The 18623-nt window shown below is 51.7% G+C and overlaps 1 protein-coding gene across 1 annotated transcript; it reads left to right on the forward strand.

Annotated features, from left to right (window-relative positions):
* Window positions 1-306: 306 nt before the first annotated feature.
* On the forward strand, window positions 307-14233 carry LOC113613946 (sodium/potassium-transporting ATPase subunit alpha-2). The gene is made up of 16 exons (XM_027095130.1): window positions 307-954; window positions 1855-2053; window positions 2189-2298; window positions 2440-2574; window positions 3284-3473; window positions 3588-3763; window positions 7472-7608; window positions 8065-8215; window positions 8304-8472; window positions 8709-8863; window positions 9459-9582; window positions 9793-9938; window positions 10144-10274; window positions 12842-12943; window positions 13041-13132; window positions 14079-14233. The coding sequence occupies exons 1-16, from the start codon at window positions 502-504 to the stop codon at window positions 14105-14107; spliced, it is 2499 nt and encodes an 832-aa protein (XP_026950931.1). The 5' UTR covers window positions 307-501; the 3' UTR covers window positions 14108-14233.
* Window positions 14234-18623: the final 4390 nt, after the last annotated feature.

The following is an 18623-nucleotide window of genomic DNA, read 5'->3' on the forward strand; positions in this document are numbered from 1 at the left end:
TCTGAACTGGCTTTGAAGAGAGGAGAGGAAATGAAGGGAACTAACATCTGTTGAGTGCCTACTGTGTGCCAGGCACTGCTCTAGGTGTATGACAACACTGTCTCATTTCATTATTAAAACAATCCCTAGGTAGAAATTCAAAGATGGATGCAAACCCAGGTCTGGCTGGCTCCGATGCACGCTCTTTCCACTCCAGCACACTTCCTCCCCTGAAGACCCCTGGAATGTCTACATAAGGGCTAGAGGTTGCCTAGCTTCTTCTGTAGAGATTCGTGCCTAGTGTTGAGAAAGAAAAACTTAAGACTACAGGGAAAATCCATAAGTGCTTTACTTTGTGCTTGTAATATATTTTTGGATGATAACAAGTATGAGATTGATTTTACTGAAATACCACAGGCAATACTTTTATTTCATTTACGGAATCTCCTCAGTTTGAACCTTGAGTTTATTTGCAAGGTTTCTCCCCAGGCCCAGGTATAAGAGAAGATAATTTGCTGTTGTATGGAGTCTGGGCTTGGCCATCTATGCTGGGAGAGGAAGCCAAGGGAGGTACAATCTAATGACAGTGACCCACGGTCTTTGGCTTCTTTACTCTGTGATGGTTTTCCTCTCCCAGGAAGTAGGATGAGACTTCAGTTCCTGCGACCCCAAGGCACCCAACCTCGTGTCCCTTCCTGTGTTGTAGGCACTGCCAGGGGCATCGTGATTGCCACAGGTGACCGGACCGTGATGGGCCGCATAGCCACTCTGGCCTCAGGCCTGGAGGTCGGGCGGACACCCATAGCCATGGAGATTGAGCATTTCATCCAGCTGATCACGGGGGTGGCTGTGTTCCTGGGGGTATCCTTCTTCGTGCTGTCCCTCATCCTGGGCTACAGCTGGCTGGAGGCAGTCATCTTCCTCATCGGCATCATCGTGGCCAACGTGCCTGAGGGGCTGCTGGCCACTGTCACTGTGAGTGGGTCAGGCCAAGGGGCCTCCAGGGGAGGGCTTTGCTACCCTGCCTCAAAAGCAAGAGAGGCTATGGCTTCTCTGCAGTTTTTTTACTTCCAGCCCCTGAAATCACATATTCGATTCTCCTTTAAAACATGGCTTAGAATGTGAGTCTGAAAAAGATCATTTAATACATTGCTCAGAGTTTGAGTCTGAAAGGTTTTAGGTTGGGCTGTGCCTTCACTCTCAGTTTCTCTCCCAGAACTTGTCCTGGTCGCCTTTTCTCACAACCCTTGTACTGGTCATCTCCCCACTGCCCTCTGGAGCTCATCCTGGCTAACCCTCCCATCAAGGCTCTCTCCAAGGTCGCTGTCACCAGTGACTAATTAGCAAATCCAGTGACCTTTCCTCAGCTCCCATCTTTAACTCTGCTGCTGAAATGGATACTGCTGTCCACCCTCCTAGCATTCTCTCCTTCACTGATGACTGTGACTCATCACTACCCTGGTTCTCCTCTCCCCAGCCCCCTGCACTCTCTCCTCCTCCCCACCTCCACCGATCCTCAGTCCTCAGTGCTCTTCTTTCCTCCTGATGCCCCTAAGTAAGCTCATCTCCTCCCAGTTTCTGGTGCCCGTTTGGTGTTGATGACTCACACATACCTACACCCTGTTCTACTCTGGCCCACTCTGGAGCTCTGGCCAAATATCTTCAACTCCCTACTGGACATTTCACCTAAATATACACTCATGATCTCAGCTCAATGCGTCTAAAATGGAACACATTCATGACTTACACCTAGGTCTCTCTCAGTGTTCGTGGAGTAGGATCAAGGGAGGAGGGACAGAGCCATGGTCTGGGGTAAGGACATGGGTATCTCCAGCTTCAGGCTGAGCCCTTTTTATTGCCCTCTCTCTCCACCAGGTGTGTCTGACCCTGACAGCCAAGCGCATGGCTCGGAAGAACTGCCTGGTGAAGAACCTGGAGGCGGTGGAGACGCTGGGCTCCACCTCCACCATCTGCTCCGACAAGACGGGCACCCTCACCCAGAACCGCATGACCGTCGCCCACATGTGGTTTGACAACCAGATCCATGAGGCCGACACCACAGAAGATCAGTCTGGTGATTGAGTGCTCTACCCAGAGTGGGTGGAGGGGACTGGAGGATGTTCAGGGCGCTGGAGTGGCGGGGCGGGTGGGGTGAGATGAGAGGTCTAAAGGAGAGCCAAGCTCCTGCTTCTCTCTCCTTTCCTCCCAGGGGCCACTTTCGACAAACGATCCCCCACGTGGACCGCCCTGTCCCGGATTGCTGGTCTCTGCAACCGTGCTGTCTTCAAGGCAGGGCAGGAGAACATCTCTGTGTCTAAGGTAGGGGGTCGGGGGATCGCCACAGCCCGCCCACTCTGCTGACGCCCAGCTTCCCCTCTTGCACCCTGTGGCTGCCTCGGGGACGCCAGTGCCCTCCCTCCCTTGTCCTCCGCTGTGACACTGAATTCTCCTCGTCGGCAGCGGGACACAGCCGGTGACGCCTCAGAGTCAGCTCTGCTCAAGTGCATTGAACTATCCTGTGGCTCCGTGAGGAAGATGAGGGATAGAAACCCCAAGGTGGCGGAGATCCCTTTCAACTCAACCAATAAGTACCAGGTCTGGTTTGGGTGCCAGGTCAAAGGAAGAGGGAGAGATGGAAGTGAGGGGCACACAGAGTCAAAGGGGAATCAACAGCAGGAAAGAGAGCATCTGAGTACCCTCTCACCCCTGCATCATCCCCCGGGGCAACGTGGGTGACCAGATGTCTGGTTGCAACGACCAACCCCACACCCAACTCCCAAACCTTCATTCCTTTACTACAACCTGTCACTTTCTCAACTCTTCTTCCCAGGGCTCCACATCCTCTGGCTCTGTCCCCCAACTCTTCCATCCCATTCAGTTGAACCATACGTCGGAAATTTCCTTAGGGTATCCCTCAGCCTGTGGGCATCTGTTAAATGCCAAGAATGCAGCCTCAGCTATGTCCTGTAAAAGCCACAGAGGTAAAGCCCCCCTAAGGCCAGTGTGGTGATGGGGCGTGCTGATGACAAAGCCACCTCCCCCTGACACAACGCCTGTCCTAACTGATTGGAGTAAATATTTGCTGAGTGAATGAATGTCCTATGGGAAGGTGACTCTCAGGTTACAGGGTTAGGACTATGAGGTCCAAACACCCATCCACACATGGAGACTCTCCCTATGTTGACAATGGTTGATGGATCAGGGAGTTTTCCTTACCAGCCTCTGCTGTGTCCCAGGCCCCGTGCTGGGCACTGGAGCTTCAAGACAAGTGTGGCCCCTCTGTAACTGCCTTTCCTCTCTCCAGCTATCCATCCACGAGAGAGAAGACAGCCCCCAGAGCTACGTGCTGGTGATGAAGGGGGCCCCCGAGCGCATCCTGGACCGGTGCTCCTCCATCTTGGTGCAGGGCAAGGAGGTCCCTCTAGACAAGGAGATGAAAGATGCCTTCCAGAATGCCTACCTGGAGCTGGGAGGACTTGGGGAGCGAGTGCTAGGTGAGGGGCCAGAAGCAGGGAGCAGGGCTGAGAAAGGCTTCCCTGGGATGAGGGGCTCTGGGGGCAACCGGCAGCCACCTTGCTGCTCTCACTCCTCCCTTCTGGCCCCTTCAGGCTTCTGTCAACTGAATCTGCCCTCTGGAAAGTTTCCTCGGGGCTTCAAATTCGACACAGATGAGCTGAACTTTCCCACGGAGAAGCTCTGCTTCGTGGGGCTCATGTCCATGATTGACCCTCCACGGGCTGCCGTGCCAGACGCTGTGGGCAAGTGCCGGAGTGCAGGCATCAAGGTACTAGCCTCACTTCGTCCCTCCTCCCAAACACCAAAAGTCCAGGGGCCGCAGAGGCTGGGCCACTGTTGGCCTCCTTCCTGCTGACTGAGAGGAGAAGCCATCCCTCTGCAAGGAAAGGTCGGTCCCTGCCTTGGAGCTCTCACCCTTGTCCCTTTTGCTCAAAGTGACCAGTCTCCCACACCCAATCCTCTCTCTCTGGGGCACGGCTCCTTCCATTCTGGTTTCAAGCCTATCAATCACCTTTATCTTGGAGATCTGGTTGTCCTCCCCTTCCCAGCTAGCGCCCACTCTCTCTAGCCGTTTAGGATGAGATTAGTAGGCTCTCGCCTGCGGCCACTCACCTCCACCCCATAAGCCCGTAGACTAGCTCCAGTCCTCATTCCACCAAGCCTACCTCTCCCACGTTTTCTTCTCCAACTGCAATTGCTTCTCAATGACCACTCCCTTCTCTGTACGACATTTGTGCTTCCTTCAACAAATATTTATTGTTTACTGAGCACTGTTCAAGGTGCTGGAGTCCAACGAACAAACAAAAATCCCTTCCATCTTGGTTACTTTCCTGTCTCCAAGATACGGCCCTTCACCACTCTTAACCTGTCCAGTTACCAATTCTGATGCCGTCGCTTGTTCCTCCTTTTGCAACTTCTCACCTACTTCCAAATCAGTTCACCTCAACCTGTCTACTGAGGGCCAGGGACTGCACCGGGCACTGGGGATACAAAAGACAAATAAGGTACAGTGCCTGGCCTCCGGAGCTCACGACCCCTCAGGGGAAACAAGCGCCTTTAAGTTAATCACAGAACAATGTTAACAGATAGGGTCTTCGAGCACCCGCTAAGGGCCAGATATTCTAATAATAAAAAGAGCCCATTGTTTTGTGAGGGTTTATACGCATCAGGCACTATTCTAAGCACCAAAACTGTATGATCTCCTTTGATTTTCACAATGACCCTGCAAGTAGGCACTAGTATTTTCCCTTAGTTACAGAGACAAAAACTGAGACGCAGAGCGACATGCCCAAGGCCACAGAGCTAGTAAGTGGTAGAGCCAGGATTTGAACTGAGGTATCTGCTTTTTTTTTTTTTTTTTTTTTTTTTTTTTGCAGTACGCGGGCCTCTCACTGCTGTGGCCTCTCCCATTGCGGAGCACAGGCTCCGGACGTGCAGGTTCAGCGGCCATGGCTCACGGGCCCAGCCGCTCCGCGGCATGTGGGATCTTCCCAGACCGGGGCACGAACCCGCGTCCCCTGCATCGGGAGGAGGACTCCCAACCACTGCGCCACCAGGGAAGCCCTCTGCTATTTTTTAACCATCACACTAGAGGGCTTATATGTATATATGCACATATATGTGATTTCTGAACCCTGCAACCACTCTGTCTCTAAGGTAGGCATCATGATCCCCATTTAAAAATAAAACAAGCTGAGACTCAGAGTGGGTAAGTAGCTTTCCCAAAATAAAACTGCTGGTAAGAGGGAGACTGGCTATAGGAAGCTTGGCCAGCTCATCCGGAAAGCCCGTGCTCCCCTTCTCGCCAGGCAGCCTGTTACCATGATCAGAACAGTCACCGAGGCCCGGGGAAAGCATGTCCAGGGAACTCAGAGCAGCAGGGAGCTGTTAAGTCCACCTCGGAGAACTGGACAGTGTTTTACAGAGGGCATGATATTTGATCTGGGCCCCGAAGGGTGAAGAGCATTTTGTAAGGCGGGGAGGGAGCGGAAGGCGTGTCAAGAGCAGGGAACAGTGTGTACCCAGCGGTGGCTGGACTGCACGGGGCATGTGCGCGTGGCAGTGGGAGGTGGCCGAGGAGCACCGGAGATGGAGACTGCAATCAGGGCCAGGGCCAGTTGGAAGGATTTTGCTTAAATGCCAGACTTGGGCTTTATCCTGAGAGCCACAGAGAGCCGCAGGTGTCACAGGGCAGAGCTAGCCCTTAGGAGGCTCCCTGGATGGAGGAGGGGCTGGATTTGGAGAAGAACTGGGGTTGGGGAGACAGCATAAGGGGCTATTGCAATACCAAGATGATGACCCAAATGAGGGAAGTGACAAAAGGAGTGGAGTAGTTACTTTTGAGAGCTGTTTTGAGAACTTGGTGACCAAACTCAAATGGGGAGACGAGAAGACCCAGGAGATAAAGGGACTGAATGAAGCGAATGGATGGTATCTCAGGTGGGGAGCAGAGGAGAAGGCTCTGTGGGGGTGGGGAGTGGAGATAAGGAGTTCCCTTCGCCCTGAGATCGGAAGGTCTGTAAGATGCTCAGGGGGAGATGTTTCAGGGAAAGCAGGAATATGGCTGAGAGCTCAAGAAAGCGGGCCAGGACAGGAGAGTTCAGTCTCGTTCCCGTGTGAGTACAGATTAAAGACACGCTAGTATGCTTGATTCTGCTGCTGAGGACAACAGCAGGAGTGAAGAAAGGGGAGGGGAAGGAAACCCCGGGCCACACCAACAGGAAGGGCAAGTGGAGGAGGAACCAGCGATGAGGGGGAAGGTGGTGACAGGTAACCCTCAGTGAGTGTCCACCTAAGACCACTAACTCCTCAAGACGACCCTGAAGGAAAGACTCATCATCTCCGTTCTGCTGAGATTTAGTGAAGGCACTTGGGGAAGGTCAGTGTTTCACCTTAGGTCTGCTAGGCGACACCAAACCTCTTCCTCACTCAGGTGGGAAAGACCACCTGAAGAGGGATGGAGGGCAACTGGGAATGAAGGAGTCCATGGGGGTCAAGGGAGGACAGGGCTTCAAGGAGGGGGTGGCAGACAGTGCCAAACCCCTCAGAGGGTTGAGTAGGATGAGGACTGCAAAGATGCTTTTGTCTTTCAGCTGGGAGACCCATGTGGCTTTTGGGGGTGGAAGAGAAGGCAGCGGGGCATGAAGAGGCTTCCTTCTCAGTATGTGTGGGATTTGCCCCACAAACCCCCACATGCAAATGGTCTCCTAAGCCAGCTCTGACCTCCTGATGCTTGCAACATCCTCTTTACCAGCCTCTCAGATGCTAACCACCTTCCCCATCCAGCTCCATCCATTCTGCAACAGCAGCAGTGAATATCACGGTTCAGTCAGGAATCACCTTCTTCCCACATTGTGAAGGGATGTCAGAGGCAGAGGACAGGTGGTGGAAGGCAGCAGGGAGGGATGGGAGGGAATGTCTCCCTCCCGTCCCTGCCCTGTCTGATTAGGATGTCGGCAGACATCACACTGGGCACTAGGAAAACCATGTCCGTTCTTGTTCCCTGGGACCCGGAGCAAATCATGGGCCCCTTGCTAAGCCTTTGTTTCCTCATTGGTGAAATGAAGGAGATGTTAGGGGTCCTTCCAGCTGTGACAACCTCATACCCCATGAAATTCAAACTCCTAAACAATCCTGAGGCTGCTCTTCCAAGGGACCCTCATTAACTTGTTACTCTGTCAGAAAGGCTTTCCTCCAGTTAGGCAAACTATCTCTGATCTCCTGAACACAGCTTGTTGTTGTCTCTTCCCCTCACCCACTCTCTCTCTCTCTCTCTCTCTCTCTCTCTCTCTCTCTCTCACACACACACACACACACACACACACACACACACACACAGAGTTCCATTATTTTGGCTGGGATCTTCCAGTCCCACCATCTAGTGGTCTAGCTCTTCTGACTTTGGGAAAGGAATAAAAAGAGAAAAAAAAAAAAACCTTCATGCTGCTTTCCTTTTCTCTTTTCTCCTTGCTGCCAGGTGATCATGGTGACCGGGGACCACCCTATCACAGCCAAGGCCATTGCCAAAGGTGTGGGTATCATATCAGAGGGCAACGAGACGGTGGAGGACATTGCAGCCCGGCTCAACATTCCCGTCAGCCAAGTCAACCCCAGGTGAGGCTCCGTAGGACCCCTCCCCCATCAACTCAGCCTCTCCCACTGGACACTTGAGCGGCCCCTGAGGGTATCTGGTCCTAACTGCCGGTTCCCTGGTCCCGAGCCTGTGGCCAGACTGTGCCACTGATCAGTTGTGTAACCTCGGACCTGTCACTTTACCTTCCCAAGCCTCCATCCTCTCAACTTCAAAATTAGGGTAGTATCCACGCTGCTGGTTTCTATAGGAGCGAGATACGTAGAAAGGAAGTAGCGCCTGGCCCAGCACCCTGTACTGACGACTGTGAGGCTGCCGTGTGGTGAGGACTGAGCACCACCCCCTCAAAGAGAGAAATGGGAAAGACAGGTCACTGAGTGTCAGGGAGAGGAAGAATGAAGCTGCTGGGGAAGACCCGGCAGCGGCGAGGAGGGGTGGTGGGGTACCAGGGAATCAACCAGCTCTGCCTCTGGCTCCAGAGAGGCCAAGGCGTGTGTGGTGCACGGCTCTGACCTGAAGGACATGACGTCAGAGCAGCTGGACGAGATCCTCAAGAACCACACGGAGATTGTCTTTGCCCGGACGTCTCCTCAGCAGAAGCTCATCATCGTGGAGGGCTGTCAGAGGCAGGTGAGCAAGGGGGTAAGGGTCAAGGTCAGGGCCAGGGCCAGGCACATGCAGGGGCTGCACCCCCAGCCTGGCTGTACCTTCTCCCCAGGGAGCCATTGTGGCGGTGACAGGGGACGGGGTGAACGACTCTCCCGCGCTGAAGAAGGCGGACATCGGCATCGCCATGGGCATCGCTGGCTCTGACGTGTCTAAGCAGGCAGCCGACATGATCCTGCTGGACGACAACTTTGCCTCCATCGTCACGGGTGTGGAGGAGGGTGAGGGGCTCCACGGGCTGGGATGCCATCCAGGATGTCTGAGCCGGTGCATCTGCTTCCCTGCCTTTTACCCCAATGACAGACTCAACTCAGGATCTCAGGCATCCACCGCCTGCTTTAGCTTCCCTCTAATACAAAATCTCCCTCTGTTGGGTAGACGAGTGGCCCATGCTTCAGGGGCTAGGGGTGGGGAGGGTCCCTCTGATCTCCCTGATGCCCTCAGAACCTCCCCACAGGCCGCCTGATCTTTGACAACCTGAAGAAATCCATCGCCTACACCCTGACCAGCAACATCCCCGAGATCACCCCCTTCCTGCTGTTCATCATCGCCAACATCCCCCTGCCTCTGGGCACTGTGACCATCCTCTGCATTGACTTGGGCACTGACATGGTGAGGCCATGGGTTGGAGGAGGGGACAGGCAAGGCCGTCGTGGGGGTGCAGTGGGTAGGGGTGGGCCACAGATGGAAGGAAAGGTGCATCAGGGACAGCTGAGCAGGCTGTGAGGGTTGCAGAGAAGATGAGCACAAAGCCTGGAAGATGATAGAGTCTTGGGTCTCTTTTTTTTTTGGCTGCGTTGGGTCTTCGTTGCTGCGCACGGGCTTTCTCTAGTTGCGGCGAGCGGGGGCTACTCTTCATTGCGGTGCACGGGCTTCTCATTGCAGTGGCTTCTCTTGTTGCAGAGCACAGGCTCTAGGTGCACGGGCTTCAGTAGTTGTGGCTTGTGGGTTCCAGAGCGCAGGCTCAGTAACTGTGGCGCACGGGCTTAGTTGCTCCACAGCATGTGGGATCTTCCCGGACCAAGGATCGAACCGGCGTCCCCTGCATTGGCAGGTGGATTCTTAACCACTGTGCCACCAGGGAAGTCCAGGGTCTTGGGTCTTTATAAGTGTTTGAATTGTGTTAAAGATTCTTCACTCTTGATCATCCTCTGCTCCCACCCTCTCCCTTCAAATGCCGTCCTCTCCCAACTGCCCCCTTGCACAGGTCCCTGCCATCTCCTTGGCCTACGAGGCAGCTGAGAGTGACATCATGAAGCGGCAGCCGAGAAACCCGCAGACGGACAAGCTGGTGAACGAGAGGCTGATCAGCATGGCCTATGGACAGATCGGTGCGGCCGGGCCCGGGGCTCAGGAGGGAACCCCAAGAAGACGCTTTTCCCAGCCTTTGGAGGGATGATCCCCCTGCAAAATTCCAGGACAGGGGCCAACTCCCCGAGGGTCAGGGATGTCCGTCCTTCTCTGGCCCGTAGGGGCTGGTCCCATCCTGTTACCTTCTATGACCCAGGCCCTGCCCTTTGTCCTTTGCCCACCACCCACAGGGATGATCCAGGCGCTGGGTGGCTTCTTCACCTACTTCGTGATCCTGGCAGAGAATGGTTTCCTGCCTTCACGGCTGCTGGGAATCCGCCTCGACTGGGACGACCGGTCCATGAACGACCTGGAGGACAGCTACGGACAGGAGTGGGTAAGTGGGGCTGTGTAAGTGCAGATGCACACATATGAGTGGGTAGGGCTGAACGTCTGGCAGGAGTGGTCAGTCGTGGCCAATGGGATTGGGGGCTAAGGGTGGAGTAGGTGCCCAGGGTTTAACATCTGCCCCGGACCACGCTGCACCCTGTTCCTACCCTTTCCTCTCACACCCTCACCTCTCTCTGCCCACCCTCCCCCAGACCTATGAGCAACGGAAGGTGGTGGAGTTCACGTGCCACACGGCCTTCTTTGCCAGCATCGTGGTCGTGCAGTGGGCTGACCTCATCATCTGCAAGACCCGACGCAACTCGGTCTTCCAGCAGGGCATGAAGTGAGCACCGCCCACCGGCCCCAACACTCCCCCGAACTCAGTCTTCCAGCAGGGCATGAAGTGAGCCCCGCCCACCGGCCCCGCCCACCAGGCGGAGCGCGTTCAGGGCACGCTCACCCACCCACATCGGCTGGGGCCTCTGACTGTGGTCGCCCGGCTGTAAATCCGTAGCCTTTTTGGAAATAGATGAGCGAAGAGGAAGGAGGGTTATGACTCTTTCTGATGAGTTTTAATTTGCTCCCCAAATCTCCTTCATTATGGTCTCCTTCCATCATCTTTCCTTTTCATCTTTTCCCCTTACCTCTCCCCTCCCTCCCTTCTTCCTTCCTCCCTTCCTTCCTCTCCCTTATACTCTCTACTCACCCCCACCCCTTGGCCCAGCCCTAAATACAGGGTCCCCTGTGCTCCCCTCCACTCGGCAGGTAGCTCTAGTTCACAGCACTTGCCTTGTGGTGGTGATGTTGTCCTTGTGGGAGCTGTGAGCTGCTCAGGGTCAAGTTCTTATAGTGTGAGTTACACTTGCCAGTCACTGTGCTAAGTGATTCACAGACATCATCAAACCTCACAGTAGCTCTGTGAGGGAGGTATTATTTTCATTCTATGGATAAGAGACCCCCGCAAAAAGTTAAATGGTGTGCCCGGGGTCACCCAGATGGAAATAGCTCAGCCAGGGCTCTTTCTGAAGCCCAAGCTCGTGACTACTACCCTGGGTGGCTCACCTGTCACAGAGCCTGGCACCTGGGGGGTACCAGTGATTCCTCTGCAGCTCAGCCTGGATGGTGGTCGGTGCCGAAGGTATCACTCCCATCACCTTTCTTTTCTTCTACTGCAAACGATGGGCACAAGTCCCCATGTGAGTTTTGTCACAATTTCTTAGTTTGAGAAAAAAATATATATATACCAAAACTCCAGTGAAGTTAATAGCGTTTGAGATCCTAGGGAGAGGAAAGGGAAAATCTGTTAGATGAAGGAAGGAGATTCCACTGAGCTAAAAACACTAACGGGGACAAGGCAGTGCGCAGAGAACAAGGAGCACAGGGTCCAAGACACTGGGTGACCGACTGTGCAGGGCACGGGTGAGAGAGCAAGCAGGGGACATGACCAGACCGGCTAAATCCTGCCCATCTGAGAGGCAAGTGGAAAAGAAACTAAACAAAATTCAGACTGGGACAGGGAAGGAGTACTAATACCAACAAGTAACCTGGCCCGAGGCAGCCTTAGCACCTTATGCCCCACCCTGGGCTGTCTGGACCCTCAGGGGTCCTCAGAGATGCTCTATGCATTATTCAAACAGCTTTATGGAAATTAAGCACTTCCTCTAAGAAGATTCCCAAGCTTACCAAAGTGTCATTGTCAGGCAGAAGCCTAAGTATGAACTATAGCGATCCCATGCTAATGCGCAATTCTCTTTGGAAGCCGTGTGTATTGCTAATTAATTTTCTAATTGGGAAAATATATTCATTACCTTTTTTTGGGCCTCGCTGTGGAGCATGCGGGATCTTAGTTCCCCAACCAGGGATCGAACCCGTGCCCCCTGCAGTGGAAGCGCAGGGCCCCGACCACTGGACTGCCAGGGAATTCCCTATATCCATTACTTATGAACAAATGCAGCTGGAGAGAAAAAAATCAATTAAAATGTGGCCTTTTTAGAAGAAAAATAAGAGGGATCCTTAATGAGTGAAAAGTTTGGGAACCACTGGCTTAAGCCATGAAGAGGTGCAGTGCATGAGATTATAAAATACAGCTAAGAACGTTCCACGTTCAAGAGCTCTCCACGCATTATCTCCTATAATCTTCCCAGCAGTCGTAGGATATAAAGGTACTATCTCCTCCACAGAAGGAGCATGAGACCCAAAGAGAAGTTAAGCAACATTGCTTACAACCAGAAGCTAGTAAGTGGCCCGGCTGGGACTAGACCCCACCTGTCCGACTCCAGACACTGTCCTCATAGCCTTATTCTCTCCTACTCTTCAGTTCTGATGTGGTGAATATATATTCAGCACTTTTTATCCAGTGAGCTTTCCCTTTCTGAGTACTTTGCAAACATTCCCTTCTTTATTGAATATCTGTGACCAACAACTACCTGGGGCTGTAGGAGACACTGAGAGGGTAGAAGGTATAATTGGGTCCTGAAGTGAAGGAACAAGCATCTTGCTGGGGAGACGACACTTTCAAAGGCCACGTGCCTGGAGCAGTAACAAGAACATAAGCTGCGTGAGGGCAGGTTCCCGGGTCTCCAGAAGGAAGCTTGCATTGACCACAGCATCTCCAGCACAGAGCGTATCACCCAACACATAGGAAACATGTATTTGATGAATGAAAGTGTGTGTTATAGACAATAATCGGAGGTAAAATCAGTAAGCAGAAAAATTAAAGACGATCTTTCTTTGGTTACATTTAACATGAGAAGAAGCATTTGAAGAAGGCATGGGAAGACGTCATGTATAGCCTTTCCCCAGCGTTTCTTCCCGCCTCTTTCCCTTCCACCACCAGGGGTCACCCTGGATCTCTGCCCCTCCTTGCCCTCCCCTCCAACGCTACCTACCCTCTTTTCATTGCCTTTCCAGGAACAAGATTCTGATTTTTGGGCTCCTGGAGGAGACAGCGCTGGCGGCCTTTCTGTCCTACTGCCCGGGCATGGGTGTGGCCCTGCGCATGTACCCGCTCAAGTGAGTGTCTCTTTAGACGGGCCCCCTGCTAGGATCCAAGTTCTGGTCCCTTTGAAGCAACCTCTGATGCCCTTGACACTCTCCTCTGTTTCCTCAGGGTCACCTGGTGGTTCTGCGCCTTCCCCTACAGTCTCCTCATCTTCATCTACGATGAGGTCCGAAAGCTGATCCTGCGGCGATATCCAGGTGGTAAGCACCTCAGTGCTGCGCCCCAACCCCAGCAAAGTGCAGCTCCCCACTGTGGCTACCCTACCCTGCAGGGCTCCAAACCCGAGCTCCATTCCTACTACGGATCCTCGCTCCTTTTCCTCAGTGCCCTCGGATCCTCGGGTCCGGGGTCCTAGAAGCCCTGACTCTGCTGAAACTCTCCCTCCCAGATTCCCGTCCCACCCAACACACAACTGGTCCCTGAGGCCCTCCGCCTTCCACCTGAAATCACAGAACGTCAGAACTAGAAGGGCCCTCCGAGGTCATCTAGTCCCACCTCCACATCTTACAGACAAAGAGAGGGGCAGAGGTGAATTTATTCGTTCAGGGTCCTGAAGCCAGAAGCAGCAGAAGTGGCGCTACAACCCAGCCCTCCTAATTCCCAGGCATCAACCATGTATTTTTTTTTTTTCCCAACAAGCATTTTCGATCACTTACTGGAGGTTGACAATGGGCGGCCCACAAGCCAAATAGGGTCCGTGGATATTGGGTTTGGCTGCCCTTTCTTGCACGGGTGTTTTTTGTTTTTTGTTTTGCAATTGGCCTAATATCTAAAACTTAGGGGCTTTCACATAAAATCCAATTTTCTGGCTTCTCCTGAAACATCACAGGCGCTGTCGCTCCCAAGGCCCCGTTTCTGGACAGCAACAATGCATGGCTGCCCTTTAGAGACTCACTTGTTACCTGAACAGCCCCTGTTGTCATTTGTATTTTCACCCCCAGCCAAAGCACTCCGGGCCCACCGTCCCCTGTACTAAATGCAAGTCTCTCCTTTCCCCTAGTCCATGGCCTCATGGAGTCCCCTCCCCCACTCCCCTTCCCCAGGCTTCCCTTCTGCCTGGCCTCAACCACCGAGCCCCTATAGGGCATTTATCTCTTGTCTCCTCTAAGCTCACCCTGCAATCCCCGTGCCTAATCTCTCTAACAGGCTGGGTGGAGAAGGAGACGTACTACTGAGCCCGTTGGAAAGAAGAGCCAAGCATGGGAAAGACGGGGGGTGGGGGTGGGGCCCTGAAGGTGTCGCAGGGATGGCGTTGGGGAGGGGTGGGAAACAGTGGGGTGGCATTTGGGGAGGAGACTTGGGGCGAGAGAATGAGGCAACTCAGCAGGCCGAGTTGCAGGGAGTAGGTAATTCAGCTTGGGGTGATTGCCCCAGAGGCCTGTCTAGGAGCAATCAGCCCAGACACTACGTGTCAGGGGTCCCTCCCCAGGTCCTGCTCTGCTGCACTCCACTTGCTGTCTATCTCACCTGAGGACCTGAGGGGTACCCCAACCCTCCCCGGTCCCTGTTCCTTCACCCCCACCTCCCACTAGAACACATCAACACCGAAAGGCAAGGGTCTGTCTAGACCAGGAGGGGAACTGTCTCAGATCACCAGTGTCCCTTTATCTCTCCAACCTCACCCCACTCCCCACCTTCACCCCTCATTTGCTTCCTGCCCAACTCTGTCCCCTGCTTCCCCCTCAGACCTGAAAATCACAAATGGTGCCTCCTGGTGAGTGCTAGGGCCTGAGGCCAGAAAGGGAAGCCAGCCGGTTGGAGAAGCTGGCCTGTCTCCCAGTCAAAGCCATTTAGGAAGCGCCAGAGGAGAGCTGGGCGGACAGGTGGGAGAGGGGGTTATGGAGGAGCCGGGGGACAGGAAAGGAGAGAGAATGTCAGTTCAGGATGTCTGACATAGACCTCTGGGCTCCAGCTCTGTGACCTGCCCTTCAGAGCAGCGGTCCCCAACCTTTTTGGCACCAGGGGCTGGCTCCGTGGAAGACGATTTTTCCACAGACGGGGAGGGGTGGTGCAGGGGAATGGTTCAGGAGGTAATGCCAGCGATGGGGGGCGATGGGGGGCTGCGGATGAAGCTTTGCTCGCTCACAACCACTCACCTCCTGCTACGTGGCCCAGTTCCTAACAGGCTGCTGACCTGTATCGGTCGGAGGCCCGGGTGTTGGGGACCCCCGCTTTAGAGCACCCCACCAGTAGAACCAATTCCAGTGTCACCAGAGTAGCAGCAGAGGCAGGACCAGGAGGCAATCTGAGGGGCTTCACTGAGATTCCACACCCGTGTGCCCATGGTGTTCCCCACTGACCCTTGGTTTGTGGTCTGTTGGTCCCCGAGACCTAGGTGTCACAGATGCTCCGGTTCTCTCCACCGTGTGTGCTTGGTAACACCTCGCCCTTTAGAATGCTAAGTCCTCGGAAGTTCCATGTGGTGCTGAGAGGGGGAGCTGCCAGCTCATTCCCTGCCCCTCCCTACTTCCCCTTCATGCCCATCTGGATGAACCTGCGTCACTCCCAGGCACTGCCAAGCCAGCCCTGGAAAAGGAGGTCCCTGGCCATAAGCTGGAATTGGGGTTGAGAAGTTTCCAGAAACGTCCTCTCTTCCAGGGACATGCAGAATCAGCTTAGGTCATGGGTGTGGTTAGGACCTCTGGACAGCAAGAGAGGGCATTAGGAGACCTGCCTTTGACCTTAGACAGCAGGGCTGCTCCTCCCAGACCAACGCCCCTCGCCCTTCACGCTGATGATCATTGTGCCCAATTTCCTCTGAGATGAGGAGTTGGTTTCAGGTTCCTACAGGAAGATGCTTTTCCCTCCCTAACCCCCTCCCCACCTCCACTTTGCTCTGCAGGCAGCTCTGCCCATTCTCTAAGCCTGGCTTAGAGGGCTTAGGGAATGTCCTGTAGAGAGAATCCTAGATGAACCAAGCAAGTGTGAGAGACACCTAAGGAAAATGGAAGACCTAAGGCAGAAAGGAAGGAAGCAAAAGAGACAAACCTCAGGCCCGTAGACAACGTCCCAAGGGCTATTACTTCATTACACTGGAACTTTACTTTATCAGAGGTACCTTGAAATAATGAGTCATTGCCTTGGGCTTGGAAAACTCAATGGGAAACCATATTAATTTGGGCCTGATTAATTTGAGATTTATTGACCATGGACAAAAGTTTATCTTTGCACAATCAATAAAATGGCATTTGCTTAGTAAATTAAGAGCATAGACAATATTGCTAGGGTGGCATATGTAGTCTCCTAAAACAATACTTTTGGGGCACTTTAGGAATATCCATTTAGAAATAGTGAATGCATGGGCCAATTGTCATCAGTTCTTATGTATTTGTTAAGAAACGTTCTACAAGACCTTTACTTGGTGACCTTTTGTAAGACATTAGTTTGAGGCACTACGTATGTACTTGAAAATAATAAAGTTGCATTTCTTTATGAAAGAAGAAATCCCTTCCATAATTCAGATTTCTGTCCTTAATACTTGCCTCCCTCCCAAACTGTGGTATTGAAATGTGTGCTGTGGCAAGATTTGGCTTGCAGAGGAAGCAATAAAGAGAGGGCAGGAGATAAGGACAGGAGGGAAACAATCTGGGAACAGACGATGTCAGTGGAGCAAGAGAGAGGGGAAGAAATTAGGTTGCAAAACAACCTACATGAAAATACAGTGGGGCCTTCCTTCCTCGCAGGTGAACCCACCCCAAAAACCATAAAGGTTTTTCTAGCACAGGGAAGAGCCCATGAATCTATGGGCCCAAACCCTCAGGGCCACTTCTGCTTTTCTCTGTCCCAGACCAAAATCAGGCCACTCTCGATATGAGCAGGTAGGGGAAGGAGATGGTGGGCTGAGGGGGCCCCAATGGCCAACACCAATTAACAGTCTATACTGTTCTGGGTGCTGTCTTTAGCGGGGGATGGAGGGAAAAGTAGATGCAATCCTTGAAATTCATCTAAGTAGCAGACATCTAAAACCTTCACGGACAGGGTGTGATGGGCAGTAAGGAGGAATGCTTCTATGCTGGGCATGGAGGGGGGGCCGGGTGGTGTGCGTTTCTCCCTAATAACTGGAGAAAGGAAGACACCGAACTTACAGTCCTGTGCCAGGATCTTGGAATACCCGTCAGGAGTCAGTTCTTGGCCCCTTTATTACAAGTCTAGCAGTGGTGGTGATGGTGATTGTAATAGGAGTTTTAGGAGAATTAACTGCAGCTCACTCTGTGCCATAACTACGTCAGACCTTTAGTTGTATAGTCTCATTTAATCCCACCTCAGGACCTTTATTCTTGACGGTCCCTCTATCAGGAGGGACCTAGTTTCCCTAGTGACTCACATGCCTGGCTTCCTCGCTTTACACAGATCACTCCTTAAACATTACCTCCTCAGCAAGGCCCTCACAGACCTCACCAAATAAAATAGCACTTCTGGCATCTCTTTCACCATTCTCTTTGTTTCTAGTCATAAACACTAACTTCCTCAAATTTAGATAGATAAGTAGATATAGATAATATATTAAAATATATATTTTTAAATTTTAATATATTTTATTAAATTTTTATTATATTTTATATTTATTGAATATAATTTTAATATATTTTATTTTAATTTAATATATATATAATTCATATGTATACAAATATATACATATAGTATTTTGCTTATACTTCATTTGCCTGACTCCTTCTCCAGAATAAGTTCCACGTACACAGGGATTTTTTTCTCTTCACCACCTTTATTTGCCACCTAAAACGATGCCTGACATGTATTGGGCAATTAATAAATGTTGGTTGGATGACTGAAAGAATCCTCTTAATCCAGTAAGAGGGAGACTATTGTTATCTTTAATTTACAGATGAGAAAACTAGGGCTTGGAAAGGCAAAAGTATGCATTCAGCTTCAAAGGTGGTAAGCATCATAATCAGGTTTCAAACCCAAGGCCAGTCTGGCTACAGGGCAGCCCTCTTCACCACCATGCCATACTTAGCGGCAACTGTGGGAACAGTAGACCTGTGGGCACGGAGTGAGCCTGATTAGCACAATGGTTTAGTGAACTGGGGAGGCTGCAAGGAGAACCAGGAATCTGTGGGCAATGAACATTTGACCAGAGGGGGTGGGCACACCCAAGTGATTAGAACCAAAGGGAGAGGGCATGACCTTAAGGATGCAGTAGGGGATTAAGAGTCAACCATCTTAGAGGATCTTACTGAAAAGGTGAGAGAATCTTACTATGGGATATAATGTTAGAGGTTAAGGCCCACCTCTGACCCAGGCAGACATGCTTTCCATGCCATTTCCTTTTTACCTACAGAATAGGAAATATGATGATTCATCAGAGACAGGCGACAAGCTAAAGATTCATAATGCTAAGAATGCAGGATGAAATAGAAAAAATGATTAGATCAATATTCAAGGAAGACATTTAAAATAAAATGAGTCTTTCAAAGACATCCTCAGCTCCAGTGAATTCAGTGGAAAATTTTTTCCAAATACCTCAAAGAACATTCTTATATTATTTCAACTGTACTACAATGTAGAAGAAAATTTTGTATGGCCCAACCTATTTAATGAGACAAATACAGTTTTGATAGAATTTAATAAAATAAAAACAAATATATATATTTGCTTATATATACATTTGTTAACATATATATATATATATATATATATATATATATATATATATATATATATAAAACTTTA

Source organism: Aethalodelphis obliquidens, unplaced genomic scaffold (assembly GCF_003676395.1).
Source record: "Aethalodelphis obliquidens isolate GAN/ISIS:26980383/991018 unplaced genomic scaffold, ASM367639v1 scaffold90, whole genome shotgun sequence".
Taxonomy (NCBI): Eukaryota; Metazoa; Chordata; class Mammalia; order Artiodactyla; family Delphinidae; genus Aethalodelphis; species Aethalodelphis obliquidens.

What these genes read in the sequence shown, in the direction of transcription:
- LOC113613946 (XM_027095130.1), top strand. Translation starts at nt 502, where the DNA reads ATGGAGTCTGGGCTTGGCCATCTATGCTGGGAGAGGAAGCCAAGGGAG. An exon ending in ACAGCTACGGACAGGAGTGG is followed by an intron (nt 9,939 to 10,143) that starts GTAAGTGGGGCT and finishes ACCCTCCCCCAG; the next exon opens with ACCTATGAGCAACGGAAGGT. An exon ending in GTCTTCCAGCAGGGCATGAA is followed by an intron (nt 10,275 to 12,841) that starts GTGAGCACCGCC and finishes TTGCCTTTCCAG; the next exon opens with GAACAAGATTCTGATTTTTG.